The sequence below is a fragment of the Ctenopharyngodon idella genome, chromosome 4 (assembly GCF_019924925.1).
Source record: "Ctenopharyngodon idella isolate HZGC_01 chromosome 4, HZGC01, whole genome shotgun sequence".
Lineage (NCBI taxonomy): Eukaryota > Metazoa > Chordata > Actinopteri > Cypriniformes > Xenocyprididae > Ctenopharyngodon > Ctenopharyngodon idella.
The window spans coordinates 25,727,039-25,739,500 of record NC_067223.1 but is presented as its reverse complement, the minus strand read 5'-3'; the positions used below and the strand labels follow the sequence as shown (position 1 = coordinate 25,739,500).

Below are 12,462 nucleotides of genomic sequence, written 5' to 3'. Positions count from 1 at the left end.
GGTTTTTGCATTCCATTGTGCTCTTTGTCCTATTGTTTTTATGTTTGGCGGACATGTTTGGCTGTTGCACTCGTGTCTCGTGTCTTTTGCAGCGTCTCGCCCATGAAACGTCATTCTAAAAATACGGCGGTCAAGTTAAAAAAGTTCAACTCGCGTTTAATAACTTTGCCTTTTTTTCTCATTCCACTGCCTGCGTCTAATTTTTATAACGCAATAACGCATTTCTGAATGAACAGCCGCTTAAGAATAGTGATGTGTTCTACTTTCATAGAGCGTCACATGAGAGCGGTTAATCATCATGTGGTCGGATCATTTTCTTCTCCTAACGGTTATCATTGCTGTATTGTCAACATGCCTAATTGTAACGCTTGCTAACATTTTTATTCAAAATCGCGATTTCTCGATTTAAAAAAAATAAAATCAAGGCAAAACATTAAATTCAAATTAATCAAAAAAAAAAAAAAACGGAAAAATCGCCCAGCCCTATTTGTGAGACATAATTTCACAAACACTGTAATTACCACAAAGAACCACCGTTAGCGATCGGTCCCTTATGGACTTGACTGACTTCACCACTTTCCTTTGGAGTTTTTTTTCTGCAACTAACTAATACAATTTTGATCAACTAAGTCTCTTTTCGTTTATTAGGGGGCAGCCCTAGAAACAATGATACGGTTGCAAAGATTGTTCGTGAAGCAACAACCAACTATCAATAACCCACAGCTATGGAAAAAAAAAGTCTGATCATACCTATGGTATCTGCTTTACTGAACCTCCTAGTGACAGTACTGTCCATGTTGCTGTTTTCACATAAATTCAGTTTGGTGAGGTAGACTTCCACCTTATGGTGTTTCACAAACATCCCCCCTAGCACCACCTGAGGAAGAAGAACACACATTATCAAGTGTTTGTTGTGCTGCAGAAAATACAGGAAATTAACACACACCCACAGGCTACTACATTCATCGCTCTGCAGCTAATCATTATTTATCAAATGAAAACTGAACTGTAGTGTGTGACCAAGTCATGCATCATCAGATCACTTATGACACATCTGCTTTTCATTTCTGACATTCTGGAGAATGAAAATGAAGCCTTTAAGAACCATAAAGATTTTTTTTTTTTTTTGTCAATTTGATGTCAATTAAGCACCCCAACCCCAGTTCTAGTTACTTATTTAAATTATATAATATTCATACATTAGAGTAGTATATTCTACTGCCTTGAACTTTTGCTGAGTTGAAAATTAATATTTACATTAGTTTATTTTTAAAAACTGAAAGTCTTGATGCAGTACAGTAATGAGTAACATCTAAACTAGTCTTCAAAGCATAATTTCTTGCATTTGATTTTGATGTGACATGTGACCTGAAATTTACCCATGTTTCCTGCTTTATTATAAGTCATTTATTACAATCAAAGCGGGTTCTCTTCCACGGACAGCGTTACCTTCCGAGCGATGGGCTCCTGTCCGTCAGTCAGCCCGTACCACCTCACAAGCTTATTCCAGCCCTCTGTGGGCACCATGATATAGTCCAGTTCATCGATGAGGTGTTCCTTAATGTCCAGCTTATCTCCAACTACAACCGGGAAACAGAAAATGCTAAGCTAAAGGTTACGTATGCAAACCATTGCCATAAAAAATATGCATATAAATCATATTATCATAATCATATATTTATTTGGTTTCATATTACATCTGTTATGTCTGTCTCTTCTCTATGCCTCTGTTGATACCATATTTGGCACTGCATCCACATTATGTCATAAATTACTTGGGGTGTAACGGCGACATATCGTGCCACAATATATTGGAATACATACACTATATTGCCAAAAGTATTGGGGCACTGTTGTTCCAATCACTTCCATGGCCACAGGTGTATAAAATCAAGCACCTAGGCATGCAGACTGCTTCTACAAACATTTGTGAAAGAATGGGTCGCTCTCAGGAGCTCAGTGAATTCAAGCGTGGTACCGTGATAAGTTGCCACCTGTGCAATAAGTCCATTTGTGAAATTTCCTCACTACTAAATATTCCACGGTCAGCTGTTAGTGGTATCATAACAAAGTGGAAGCAATTGGGAACAACAGCAACGTAAAATCACAGAGCGGGGTCAGCGCATGCTGAGGCGCAGTGCACAGAAGTCGCCAACTTTCTGCAGAGTCAGAAAGTATTTTATAATTTAATATAGTTAACTAATATTACACGAAGAGCGCTATTTTTCTCCAAATATCAGCATGATTATCAATGTGATAGTGATTTTATACAACGTAGTTTAATAAACAAGCGGTTTATATTAAGTGTCTTACATTTTAGACACAAAATCACTTGTTTCGCTGTATTCCAGCAACAGAAACAGATCCAAACAAAGTCCACAGAATTGTTTTGCGTCTCTGAGCAACACTTCCTAAATGAATCAGCCATTTGAATGAATCGGTTGAATCTCAATGACTCGTTTATTAACAGAGACTTGCTGCCACCTCCTGGTGGGCTTAATTTTATACTTTTTTTTTTTTTTTTATATAAATAATTTCAAATAACAGTATTTAACATTTTATATTTTCAACATTTCAAACATTATTTATGCATCTGTAACTGCTCTTGATTAACTTTAATAAAGTTTAATCTAGTTATACATTAGATTACAATTTCTGTACCTGAAAATCTCCTGTTAAAGCCTACATAAAAAACTGAAAAGCACAGTTTATTTCATTTATGTTTGTTCTGTTGTATTTATTTGTGGTTTTACTTGTAATTTGTTCATATGTTCTTATTACTTATGGTTTACTTATTTAAAATTTAGTTAATCTAGCAGCTTTTGGTGTCATAACCTTATTTATTAAGGTTACATGTATCAAAAACAATAACTAAGCTTATTTTATAGGCCCATTTTCTTTTACTTTATTCATTTTTTGTTGAGGGGCAAGTGGAAATTTTGGCAGGGCAAGTAAAAATTTGAACCACTGGCCCAACCGAAAAAATCCTTAGTGTTGGGCCCTGAACACAGTAGAAAATTAATAAAGAAATGTGATGTAAATATATGAGATATATAAATATATGAGGCTTTTGGACTACAAGCCCTAATGGAGTTGTTTTGTGCAGTCCTGTGATCACATATAAACCAAATCAGATGCGACTGAATAAGTATGTGACCTCATTTTTGTCTGATTGTGAATGACTTGACTCCAGACAAACCTTTGAGCAGGCTGAAGTTATCCACGGGTCCAGGATAAATGTTTCGGTCTCCAGTCTGACATCTACCCCAGCTGTCAAAACCAACATATTTCTTCCACTGCCTGAACCAGTCACTGCTCACCAAATACCTGCAGGAAACAGAGAATGACTCGAATGTAATGCTGCTTCCCATCTTGCCTACTAATACTATGCCCTAAAAGTATGTACTCTTGAGTGCGTTGCAGAAAAGTAGGCAAGTTTTGGGACATATCACATCATAAAACTAGTGCATAGTTACATTCACCCTGTCACCGTAAACCGGCCTGTCAATCATCTTGTCACAGCTAACACACATTTCATTTTCTCTACTCAATTCTTCCTACTGTATTGGCGAAGCATGTTGATTTGCAGATCGTAGGTCTAAGAATGAGTTTAGCACAGATATATTTTCACTCACCCACACTTTGAGCTTTTAAGAGTTTCACTCTTCATCTTTACAGTGCATTATTCCTATTGATATCAATGGATGCGCAGCGATAGCGGACCGCGGTCCAGTTCTGGACAAACCTGGTTATATACGTCATATACGTATGGCTACATTCTAGTTTTCTCCAGTTTTTAATAATGTATTAATATATTTTTCCGCTTTCTAAATATTGAAAACGCCATGTCATGATCCTGTGCCTAAGTTAAAGGCCTGATCGTCAGCATCATGATGGATGAAAATATGTTTCTGACTATCTGTCCATGTGTTGAAGATTACTAATTTTGTCTGTTTTTCTTAGCCAATCAGAATTGTTTAACCTGAAGTAATTTAGTGGACTCAGTATAATTGTTGTGGAGGGCGGCCTACAAACTCCTTGTGAGCTGGCTTCTGCTGATGAAGCTGCAAACTATTCTTCAGTAAAATTTTCTTCCAATTTTTTTTTTTTTTTTAAACTCTGACTCATATCGGTGAAAAAAAACAAACAAACTCGGGTTTGAATTGGGTATGCTAGAGCCTATATGCTATATCTGTGTAATAACTAAAAGAATATCATATTTTCTGGGTGGTTTACTTTAGTTTTTTATAATGCACCATACTTTCACCTAAACTGAATAATTAAAAACAAGTTTAAATGGGTAAATCTAACATAAATATTTCTGACTCATTTTCTTTTCTGACATACTCCAGTTCTTGTTAAAACACACTAGATAAGCTTATTATGTGCATTTTGAGCACTTTTTGTGTGAAATCATATTATTTTGTCCATCAGAAATGTGCTTTCACTTAAATTGAGCATCAGCAGCGCAGCAAAAATAGACTTTGGTGCCGAATCCCCCGCTACACTCGACACTCACACACAGCTCATGCTCCTGTTGTGAATGCACTCATTGGGTAACATGCACGGCAAAAAAATAGGCGCTGCTCACACTTGCGGCCGTAAGACAATGGCGAAAGATTTGGTTTCAAAGCGAAATGTGAAATTGCCTATTTAGCAATAATTTGGATTTAAACTCAATGCTAAAAGAGAACCTACAAAGGATTTGTAGTGTTTTTCATTTAGAATATCATGAATCATCATAGAATGATTCTGGATAATGAATCCACCATTGAAGCAATTGCCGCCCCTGAACTGCCTAATTTGAAAGCGAAAGTAAAATGTGCACAGCCATTCACAGCTTTTCAGTTCATTCCTCCAGAAGCTCAACTTCCACAAGAATTAACTGAAAACGCTCGCTCTGCACCATTACGAATGCCTGTGCGCATTTTACTTTCGCTTTCAAATTTGCGATTTAAAAGCGAGGTGCAAAAGAAGGACATATACACTTATATGTATGTATATATATATATATAAATATATATATATACATATAAGTGTCTCACCAGGTCTCTCCTCTGCACAGCGGCGTCTTCAAGAGCGTCGCGATCTCTTCTCTCTGCGTCTCCTGATCCACCGCGCCGTCTTCCGCCATCCTCACTCGCACGCGAACTGGCTTCACCACGCATCTGGCGGCAGACATGCACGCTCACAGACTCACGCATGCGCACTGTTTACGTGCGCACCAGGTATGAGTTTCTATGAAGCACATGCTTATAAATAAGTATACATGGGGCTATAATTCATTATAAGTATTACTATTCAATAAATATATTTAAAAAAAATAATATTTTTGCAGTGTTTTGCTAGTATGTAACATTAAAAAAGGTACTTTTGTTTTCAGATGTTTGTATTAATAATTTGGGGGTTTTTTTTCATTATTTTATTGCAGGAATTATTATTTATTAGTTACATTTACAAATAAACGACTTAAAATGTATAATGAGCCCATCATCTTCAAGATTTCTTAACATTTGCTTTAGGAAAATCGCATGTTTTTACTTATAAATACTTATTGTGAGTGATGGCTTGAAATAAAGAACACAACACGGCTATTAATAACAATATATTCAATTATTTGAAAGAAATATATTTGAATTACTAAAAAGTCATTGTAACTAATTAATACTTATAAATCAGTGTATAATGGATTATGAGCATGTGCATTGAAAAAAGCAAATGCATGCCTTATAAGTAATTATAAAAATAATGTAAATTTAACTATAACTGTTTTTATAATGCAGTATAGGTCTTAATAAGTCTTAGTAAGTATATAGTATTATATATTATATACCCTAAAAATTATTATTATTATTTTTTTTTTTTGGCTTTTAAATACTTAAAGCTTTAATGAGAAATTAATTATGTAACACTTATATATTTTATCACTGTTTTCCAGCCATGGAAAATTGTTTGCCCACTACTGAGTCCAAAGCCTTCCTGAGAGGAGATCTGTAGCCTGTATTTATAATGCAAAAAAAAAGAAGAAATCTCATTCATGATATTGCATTTGTGCTGTCATTACTGTTTAGCATATTTTTTACCTTCTTTTGTGTTTTGTTATTTCTAAGGTGTGTGTCATGATGGATCTGAAGCAGGGCTGGAACGAGGCATCGGCGTAATCGATATCGCACTGTTTATGTTCATCCATAATCCCGTCATGTTTCACACTAGGGCCGTCACAAATCCTTGAATAATTTGAATACTCTATTTTAAAAAGTCCTCGATTGCAATTTATCCATGTTAAGTAACTGGTCGTTTTACGCTAGTGCAAGAAGCGTGTATGCGACGAATAACGTCAGAGAAATGTATAATCGATTATGGTCTATTACATTTAGGAGACCCTGGTCCAATGCTTTCTTCAGGTCAGAACTGGTAAAGAGCTCAGCATCTGAGACCCTGCCGCAATAAGATCTTATCTTATTAAATCTAACAGTAAGATTTGAAAGCATAAGATCCCACCCTCCTTTCAGAGTGCTCTCCAAAGCCATGCCTCCTCCAAAACACATGAACACGCAGGTCACGCACAACAAATTAAGCAAAGCATCATTAGATACGCCGTTAAATTACCTTGTGTCTCAAAGCACATAACATTACGATAATAATGAATGTAAACACCTAAAAGAGCACTAACCTGTACCACCTGACTGCTTCAGTTTCATTTCGGCGTTGATAGCGTTGACACAGAAACACATAAATCAGACACCATATATCAGCTGATGTGTTTTGAAAACCTCTGTGTTGATTTGAAAAGGAATTGGATTGTATTTGAGTATTTATATGTTTTTTCTCTTTTTTATAGGTTGGAATATCCATGGTGGAACTTCTTCATCTGCAGAATCCACAAAACACTATCCTTTTATCCTGGCCATGGGAAACACCCAGCAGATTTCTCAATCATTTGTTGTCATCAATGGACAAGCTCTAGAACTACTGAGCAAACAAACAAGTGGACCGAGGTGCGGTTCAACAGAAATATGAGCGCAACACGGACCAATGACATCTAAACAAACAAAAACAGGATGTGATGTCACAAGATGAGACCCTAAAAAGGTCTGACTGCTTAAGGATGCCTGCTTTTTCTCGTCATAATGGCGGTTTCCACTCAAAAAAATGATTTTTTGATGCTGTTCACTTTATTTAAACAACTTATTTTGATTCAACACCATTGTATTAGGTTTCAGGTTCAAATTTAATTGCTTCATGTTAAATTGACTTGAAACAATTACTTTTTGACTTAACTTGATGTTTTCATATTAAAATAACATGTTTCAATCAAGTAAACTAAACCAGGACTCAATCAAACAGGACTTTCACTTCCCATCATGCTTTGCAAAGGGGCTGATCTGGGAGAGTAAATGTTGAAATAAAGTGTTATTTTGAGCAGTTTTTTTTAATGTTTACTGTTCTATTATGTTGGTATTTAAAAGTTTCTGTTATGTTAATAGTTTTCGGATTACCATTAATAATAAAAACAACTATTTTGGGCATGCCATAGATGGAATTAAACCATCTTCTGGCTAACATCTAACAATAAGAGTCTTTACATAGTAAAGATTTTGTAAAAGTTGTGAAAATTATTCTTGAACACATTCACTAAATAAACTAATCAATTAAACTGAAATACTTGTTTTAATTTCTGTTTGATATTAATTTTAGGATAATGAAACTTAATGGTTTTGGACAAAATTAAGAATGTTAACCTGATGTAATAAATTTAAGTTAACTGAAATAAATAATGTTAATTAAATGCAACATAACCAAATTACGTGGAACCTGTCGACATAAAAAAATTAAGTAAATCATCACAGTGCATCACAGTTCAGTACAGGTGTCAGAACCACTTCTCCTCACAGCAGATCTTCGTTTGTGTGTGACAGAGGGATTCCTGCCACTGTTTTGACTCTTACACATTCTCATTTGGTAAAAATACCATCATACAAGCACATAACAATGGCACACATCATTGTTTGGATGTTCGGTAAGTTCTGTCACAAAATATACATCATAAATATATTTTTTTATCAGTATGTTCTGTGTTAAAAATGCCAGTATTTTTTGCCAGGGAAATATAACGCTAGGTGTAATGATGTGAATTCACTTTTTAGATGTTTTTAACCACAAATAAATAAATAAATAACAGCCGCTTTCACATATGAAACCCAATATCCTACATTGATGTAGATGTGGTACATTACCTATACAATCATTAGACTTGTTTGAGATCCGCCTCACCTGAAATGTAGTCGAGAGTAAGCGACCGCAGTGAGGGGAGGAGTGAAGAAAGAAGGAACCTCCAGCTCTTGTCTACTGAAGTTTCTGTTTCTTTTCTTTTCTTCTCGTCCATGTCAAATTGGTCGAATGTTTTCCACTTCCCAGCAGGTAAATACTCATGTGACCGTTAGCACCAGTTAATGTCATTAAATGAATAATCTCACACTTTACATTCAAATAAATGATTGTGATGTCATTGCTACGTTTAAATAAAAGGATAATGAATTGATACATTTAAAATTGTAGTTATTATACTGCTGTCGTTTTCTTCTTATGAAAAAAATAAGATGCAGCTTACCTCAATGGTTTGTGAAGCACCTGCACCTGCATTTCTAAAAAAGGTGAAAGGTCACACAGGCTACCATGAATGTGAAAAGTGCATTCAGGATGGTGTGTACATGGAGAACAGAATGACATTCTTCTTAGAAATAATGAGAGTTTTAGAAATAAAACCGATTCGGTTTATCACAATGGCACCTCACCTCTGGAAGAAACTTCCCTGGATATGGTCTCTGGATTCCCCCTTGATCACATGCACCTTGTGTACCTCTGAGTCATGAGACGGCTTCTTCATTTGTGGCTTCGGCTGGGTCCTCTAACTTGAAGGCTGTCAGGATTCAACTCACTCTGCTGACAGAGAACTCTGGTTGCTGCCCAGAAAAATGTGCTCAAGGAATTTGCCAGCAAACCAAAGGCACTGAGGGAAATAGACGGTGATGGACGGTGACTGTTTAGACAGGTTTTATTCACAGACCCTGTTATGCTGAAAGATCTACTCAGATAAGAAGTACAAAAACTTTATGCTGTTTTTTCTTGTGCGATAACAACCTAATTGGAGTTCACATTGACTATGCCAATGATATTCTGTGACTATATTTCACTCAGTTTGGACAACTATATGGCTCAAAATTCCTGTCCTTACTATGTTCACTGCAGAAGATGTAAAACATCATGGCATCCTTGACAACTTCAGGGCTTTCAAGGTTGAAGATCAACTGAATAAACAGAAAAAACTCCTGTTTAAACCCACATGTCCACTGAACCAAATTGTAAAGTTTCTCCAAAATGCAAAGTTGCATCTCCACACCGTTTTTAACTTTGCATGTGCAACATCATTGAACATCAGATGTATTATGTCCTTCAGCATTAGTGGTTATCAGTATGACATTTAACAATTAACCCCCGTCCACATTAACCAGTATACCCAAAACAATTGTGAAAAGCGGACAGAGCATTTTGCCGGTACTTGTGCAGTTTCACATGCTTTTTCAAGATGCTTTTTGTATATATTAATGTATTTCAGTGATGTCTGTGTGTGGGTCTATTGACAACAGACAGTGATTCTCCACAGTTTTTGAAAACTGGTTCTATTAGTTTTCCGAGAAAGGTCTGGTATAACAGGTTTAAGTTCTGAAGAAAACTTCCCCCTACACATTCCTTTATTAAAACACAGAACTGTAAAGAGTTTCAGAATAACTTCTGCTCAAGACACAAGTTCAGTGGAGGAACAAGAAACATCTACATCATCATTATTCATGGTTAGTAAATACTACTATATAAAATACTGACATATATAGATTTAAAAGTGCCATGTATCCATTCACATTGATCTAGACATTTGGAATTTCATTTTACAGTGTTTACAAGGCAAAATGACTGGTGGCTACTGTTTTTATTAGTTTCCTGACACTCATTTTGCGATTTCAATTCATAAGCTTGCGATTTGATTCTGATCTTGATTCAATATTGATTCATTTGGATAAATATCAGGTACAGTACCAACATGTTTACTTTTCTCAAGGCAAAACTCTGATCCTGTCAGGGAGCCTGTCAGCTGGTATTTTTTTAATGAGACAAGTAAAAATATAATAAATTTGTAATTGTCATGGTACATATTAAGAATACACACGAAGATGAAGATTCAGATACAAACAGTCTTTGATAAACTCCAACAGAAGGCAGGCAGACAAACGGACATCATGTAACATTAACGAGACTGGACAAAGAACGCTGAAAACACAAGAACTTATATACAGACAATAATGAGGGTAACACAGCTGAACGTTACATCATATTAGTAACCATACTTTAACCAATGGATGAATGAGGTTAAACTCTTGTGGGAATCTTTAAAATTGGTAAAAACAAGAAAGCCCTCAAGTTGATTTCTCTTCTGGACACGTATAAATTAATTTAAAAAGCCCCTTTTGATTTATCTAATTTTTTGAACATATATATTATTTTGTTTATTTATTTATTATTTGATTTTTTTTCTCAGTTTGTTTTATTGTGATCTCTGTTGATTATTAGCTATGCTCAACCTATGGATGATCATATGTTGTGATATTCAGTGATTTGATTATGTACCTTGTTTGTTTGTTTGCTTGTAAGTAATTACAATAAAAAAAAATTAGTAACCATGACAACAAAAGAGTAGCAGGAAAACTGAACAAAGGAAAACAGGAACTGATGAATACAAACTAAAGTCGGGTACACACAGTGCGATTTATAATAGTCCTTTACGATTGTTGCTTGTCAGACTGTACGTTCATAATCCTCAAGTCACACTGTGGGATCTCAGCTGTCATTTATGTCAGACTGTACAACAGTCAAGACGCATTAAAAACGGACACGCACATGAAAAGTTTTACATCATCAACCCATACATGTTCGGTGACTGTGACAAAGTCCCTTTAAGACAAGTCATTTCACTCAGCAGCCATCTTTGAAACGCCTCTCGGGCATCCAAGTGCAGCTACTATCTCTTTGAATGGGGAAACATCAAAAATTCTCCAAAGCTGTTTGCCAAGCTTTCGATTAAATTTCATATTTGAAATCACCAATGACATCTGACAACAAATGTCTTTTTGTTTCTAAATGCTCGAATCATGACAAAAAAAAGGCATTTTTTCAGGCCAGATCAAGCTAATGCGCATGTGCAGTCCTATCTGCGTGTCTCTGCAGGAAGCACGCGTCTGACTGTTTCTATAGAAACCGGAGCTTCAAACGGCCGCTGCAGTAACGCGATGACTTTACCAATCAGCGATTGGGACTTATTCTGCCATATTGCGCGTCTCCCATTCAAAACAATACGAGTGATGCGTCTTGTGTTATTCTATAGTCTTTGACTGTGAGCTGCATTACATGCGAGACTGAAATGGTGGTTAACAAAGAAATCTCTTGCATTAATTTTGATCACGGCTTGTCTTGAAAAACGAAGACAATTTGGCGTTTGTCGTAGGAGAAGTCACACTGCAGGACTGTGTGCCAAATCTTCTGACACTGCCAGAATTTCGTCGGAGGTAAAATTTGATCACAACGGTCATTAACTGGCTGTCTGTGAACATGTCAAACTAGCGATCAAAGACTAGATTTTTGCCTAGGATTATAGGAATCTTTTAGGATTTGCAAAATTTGTTTCAGACAACCAAATCGTGGCCAAAATTGCACAGCGTGCACCCGCCTTTAGTGTGTTTCTCAAACAGAAGGCTGCATCCTACTGAGACTGCGTCCTTTCTAGCCCAGTCCTTCTGAGGCTTGTAGGCTAGCGTTCTCTTCAGCAATTAAATGCTAGAATGAGACGGTCTAGTAAGTGTGCATGGCTGCATCATAAATGTTTCCGCCCCCTGCGGTCACGTCACGAAAATACTGTTAAAACTTAATTTTGGAAAAGTACTTTGTAATACAAATCTTTATATTAACTGGATTTATATTAATGTAATAATGAAAGCCATCTGCGGTCTCCCAGTGGCTTACATTATTGGTAGTTTAGTGTTGAGTGACTAATTTACAGCAAAACAAAAGATAACATCTATGCTTTCATTTCTGAAAACATTATTTTTGTCTTACATTTCATTATAAACTCAGAGAAGCTCAGTACCAACTTGTTTTCTGTCCGTTTATTTTCGTGAATTGAAAAGTTTGCAAATGATTGTGGGTGATTTAAAGACACGAAGGATACATCTGACTCATCCTTCAAAACAGGCCAAAAGAAAGACGAGAAACGAAGGCTGCTTTCCAAGGCAATTTTCCTTCAAATTGAGATGGCCTCTCTCTCTTTTTCTCTCTCTTTGCTTGTGTATGAGAAACACATTGCTCCCAGTAAAGTGATGGCGAGTCATGCGCCTTCACACTAGAGTTTGCAGTATG

General features: G+C 36.1%; 2 protein-coding genes across 2 annotated transcripts in view; one reads left to right on the top strand and one right to left on the bottom strand.

The window, feature by feature from the left end:
• Positions 1 to 175: 175 nt before the first annotated feature.
• Positions 176 to 5,134, bottom strand: LOC127511258 (ubiquitin carboxyl-terminal hydrolase 15-like). Its single transcript, XM_051892072.1, has 4 exons — positions 5,046 to 5,134; positions 3,200 to 3,327; positions 1,450 to 1,580; positions 176 to 877 (listed from the first exon to the last, which is right to left on the bottom strand). The coding sequence occupies exons 1-4, from the start codon at positions 5,132 to 5,134 to the stop codon at positions 710 to 712; spliced, it is 516 nt and encodes a 171-aa protein (XP_051748032.1). The 3' UTR covers positions 176 to 709.
• Positions 5,135 to 9,820: 4,686 nt separating this feature from the next.
• The window catches only part of LOC127511066 (NACHT, LRR and PYD domains-containing protein 12-like), an 83,752-nt gene continuing 81,110 nt past the window's right edge, over positions 9,821 to 12,462 (top strand). Inside the window, exon 1 of the mRNA XM_051891460.1 lies at positions 9,821 to 9,851. The gene's annotated coding sequence lies outside the window, so the exon portion shown is untranslated. The remainder of the gene's footprint in view (positions 9,852 to 12,462) is intronic.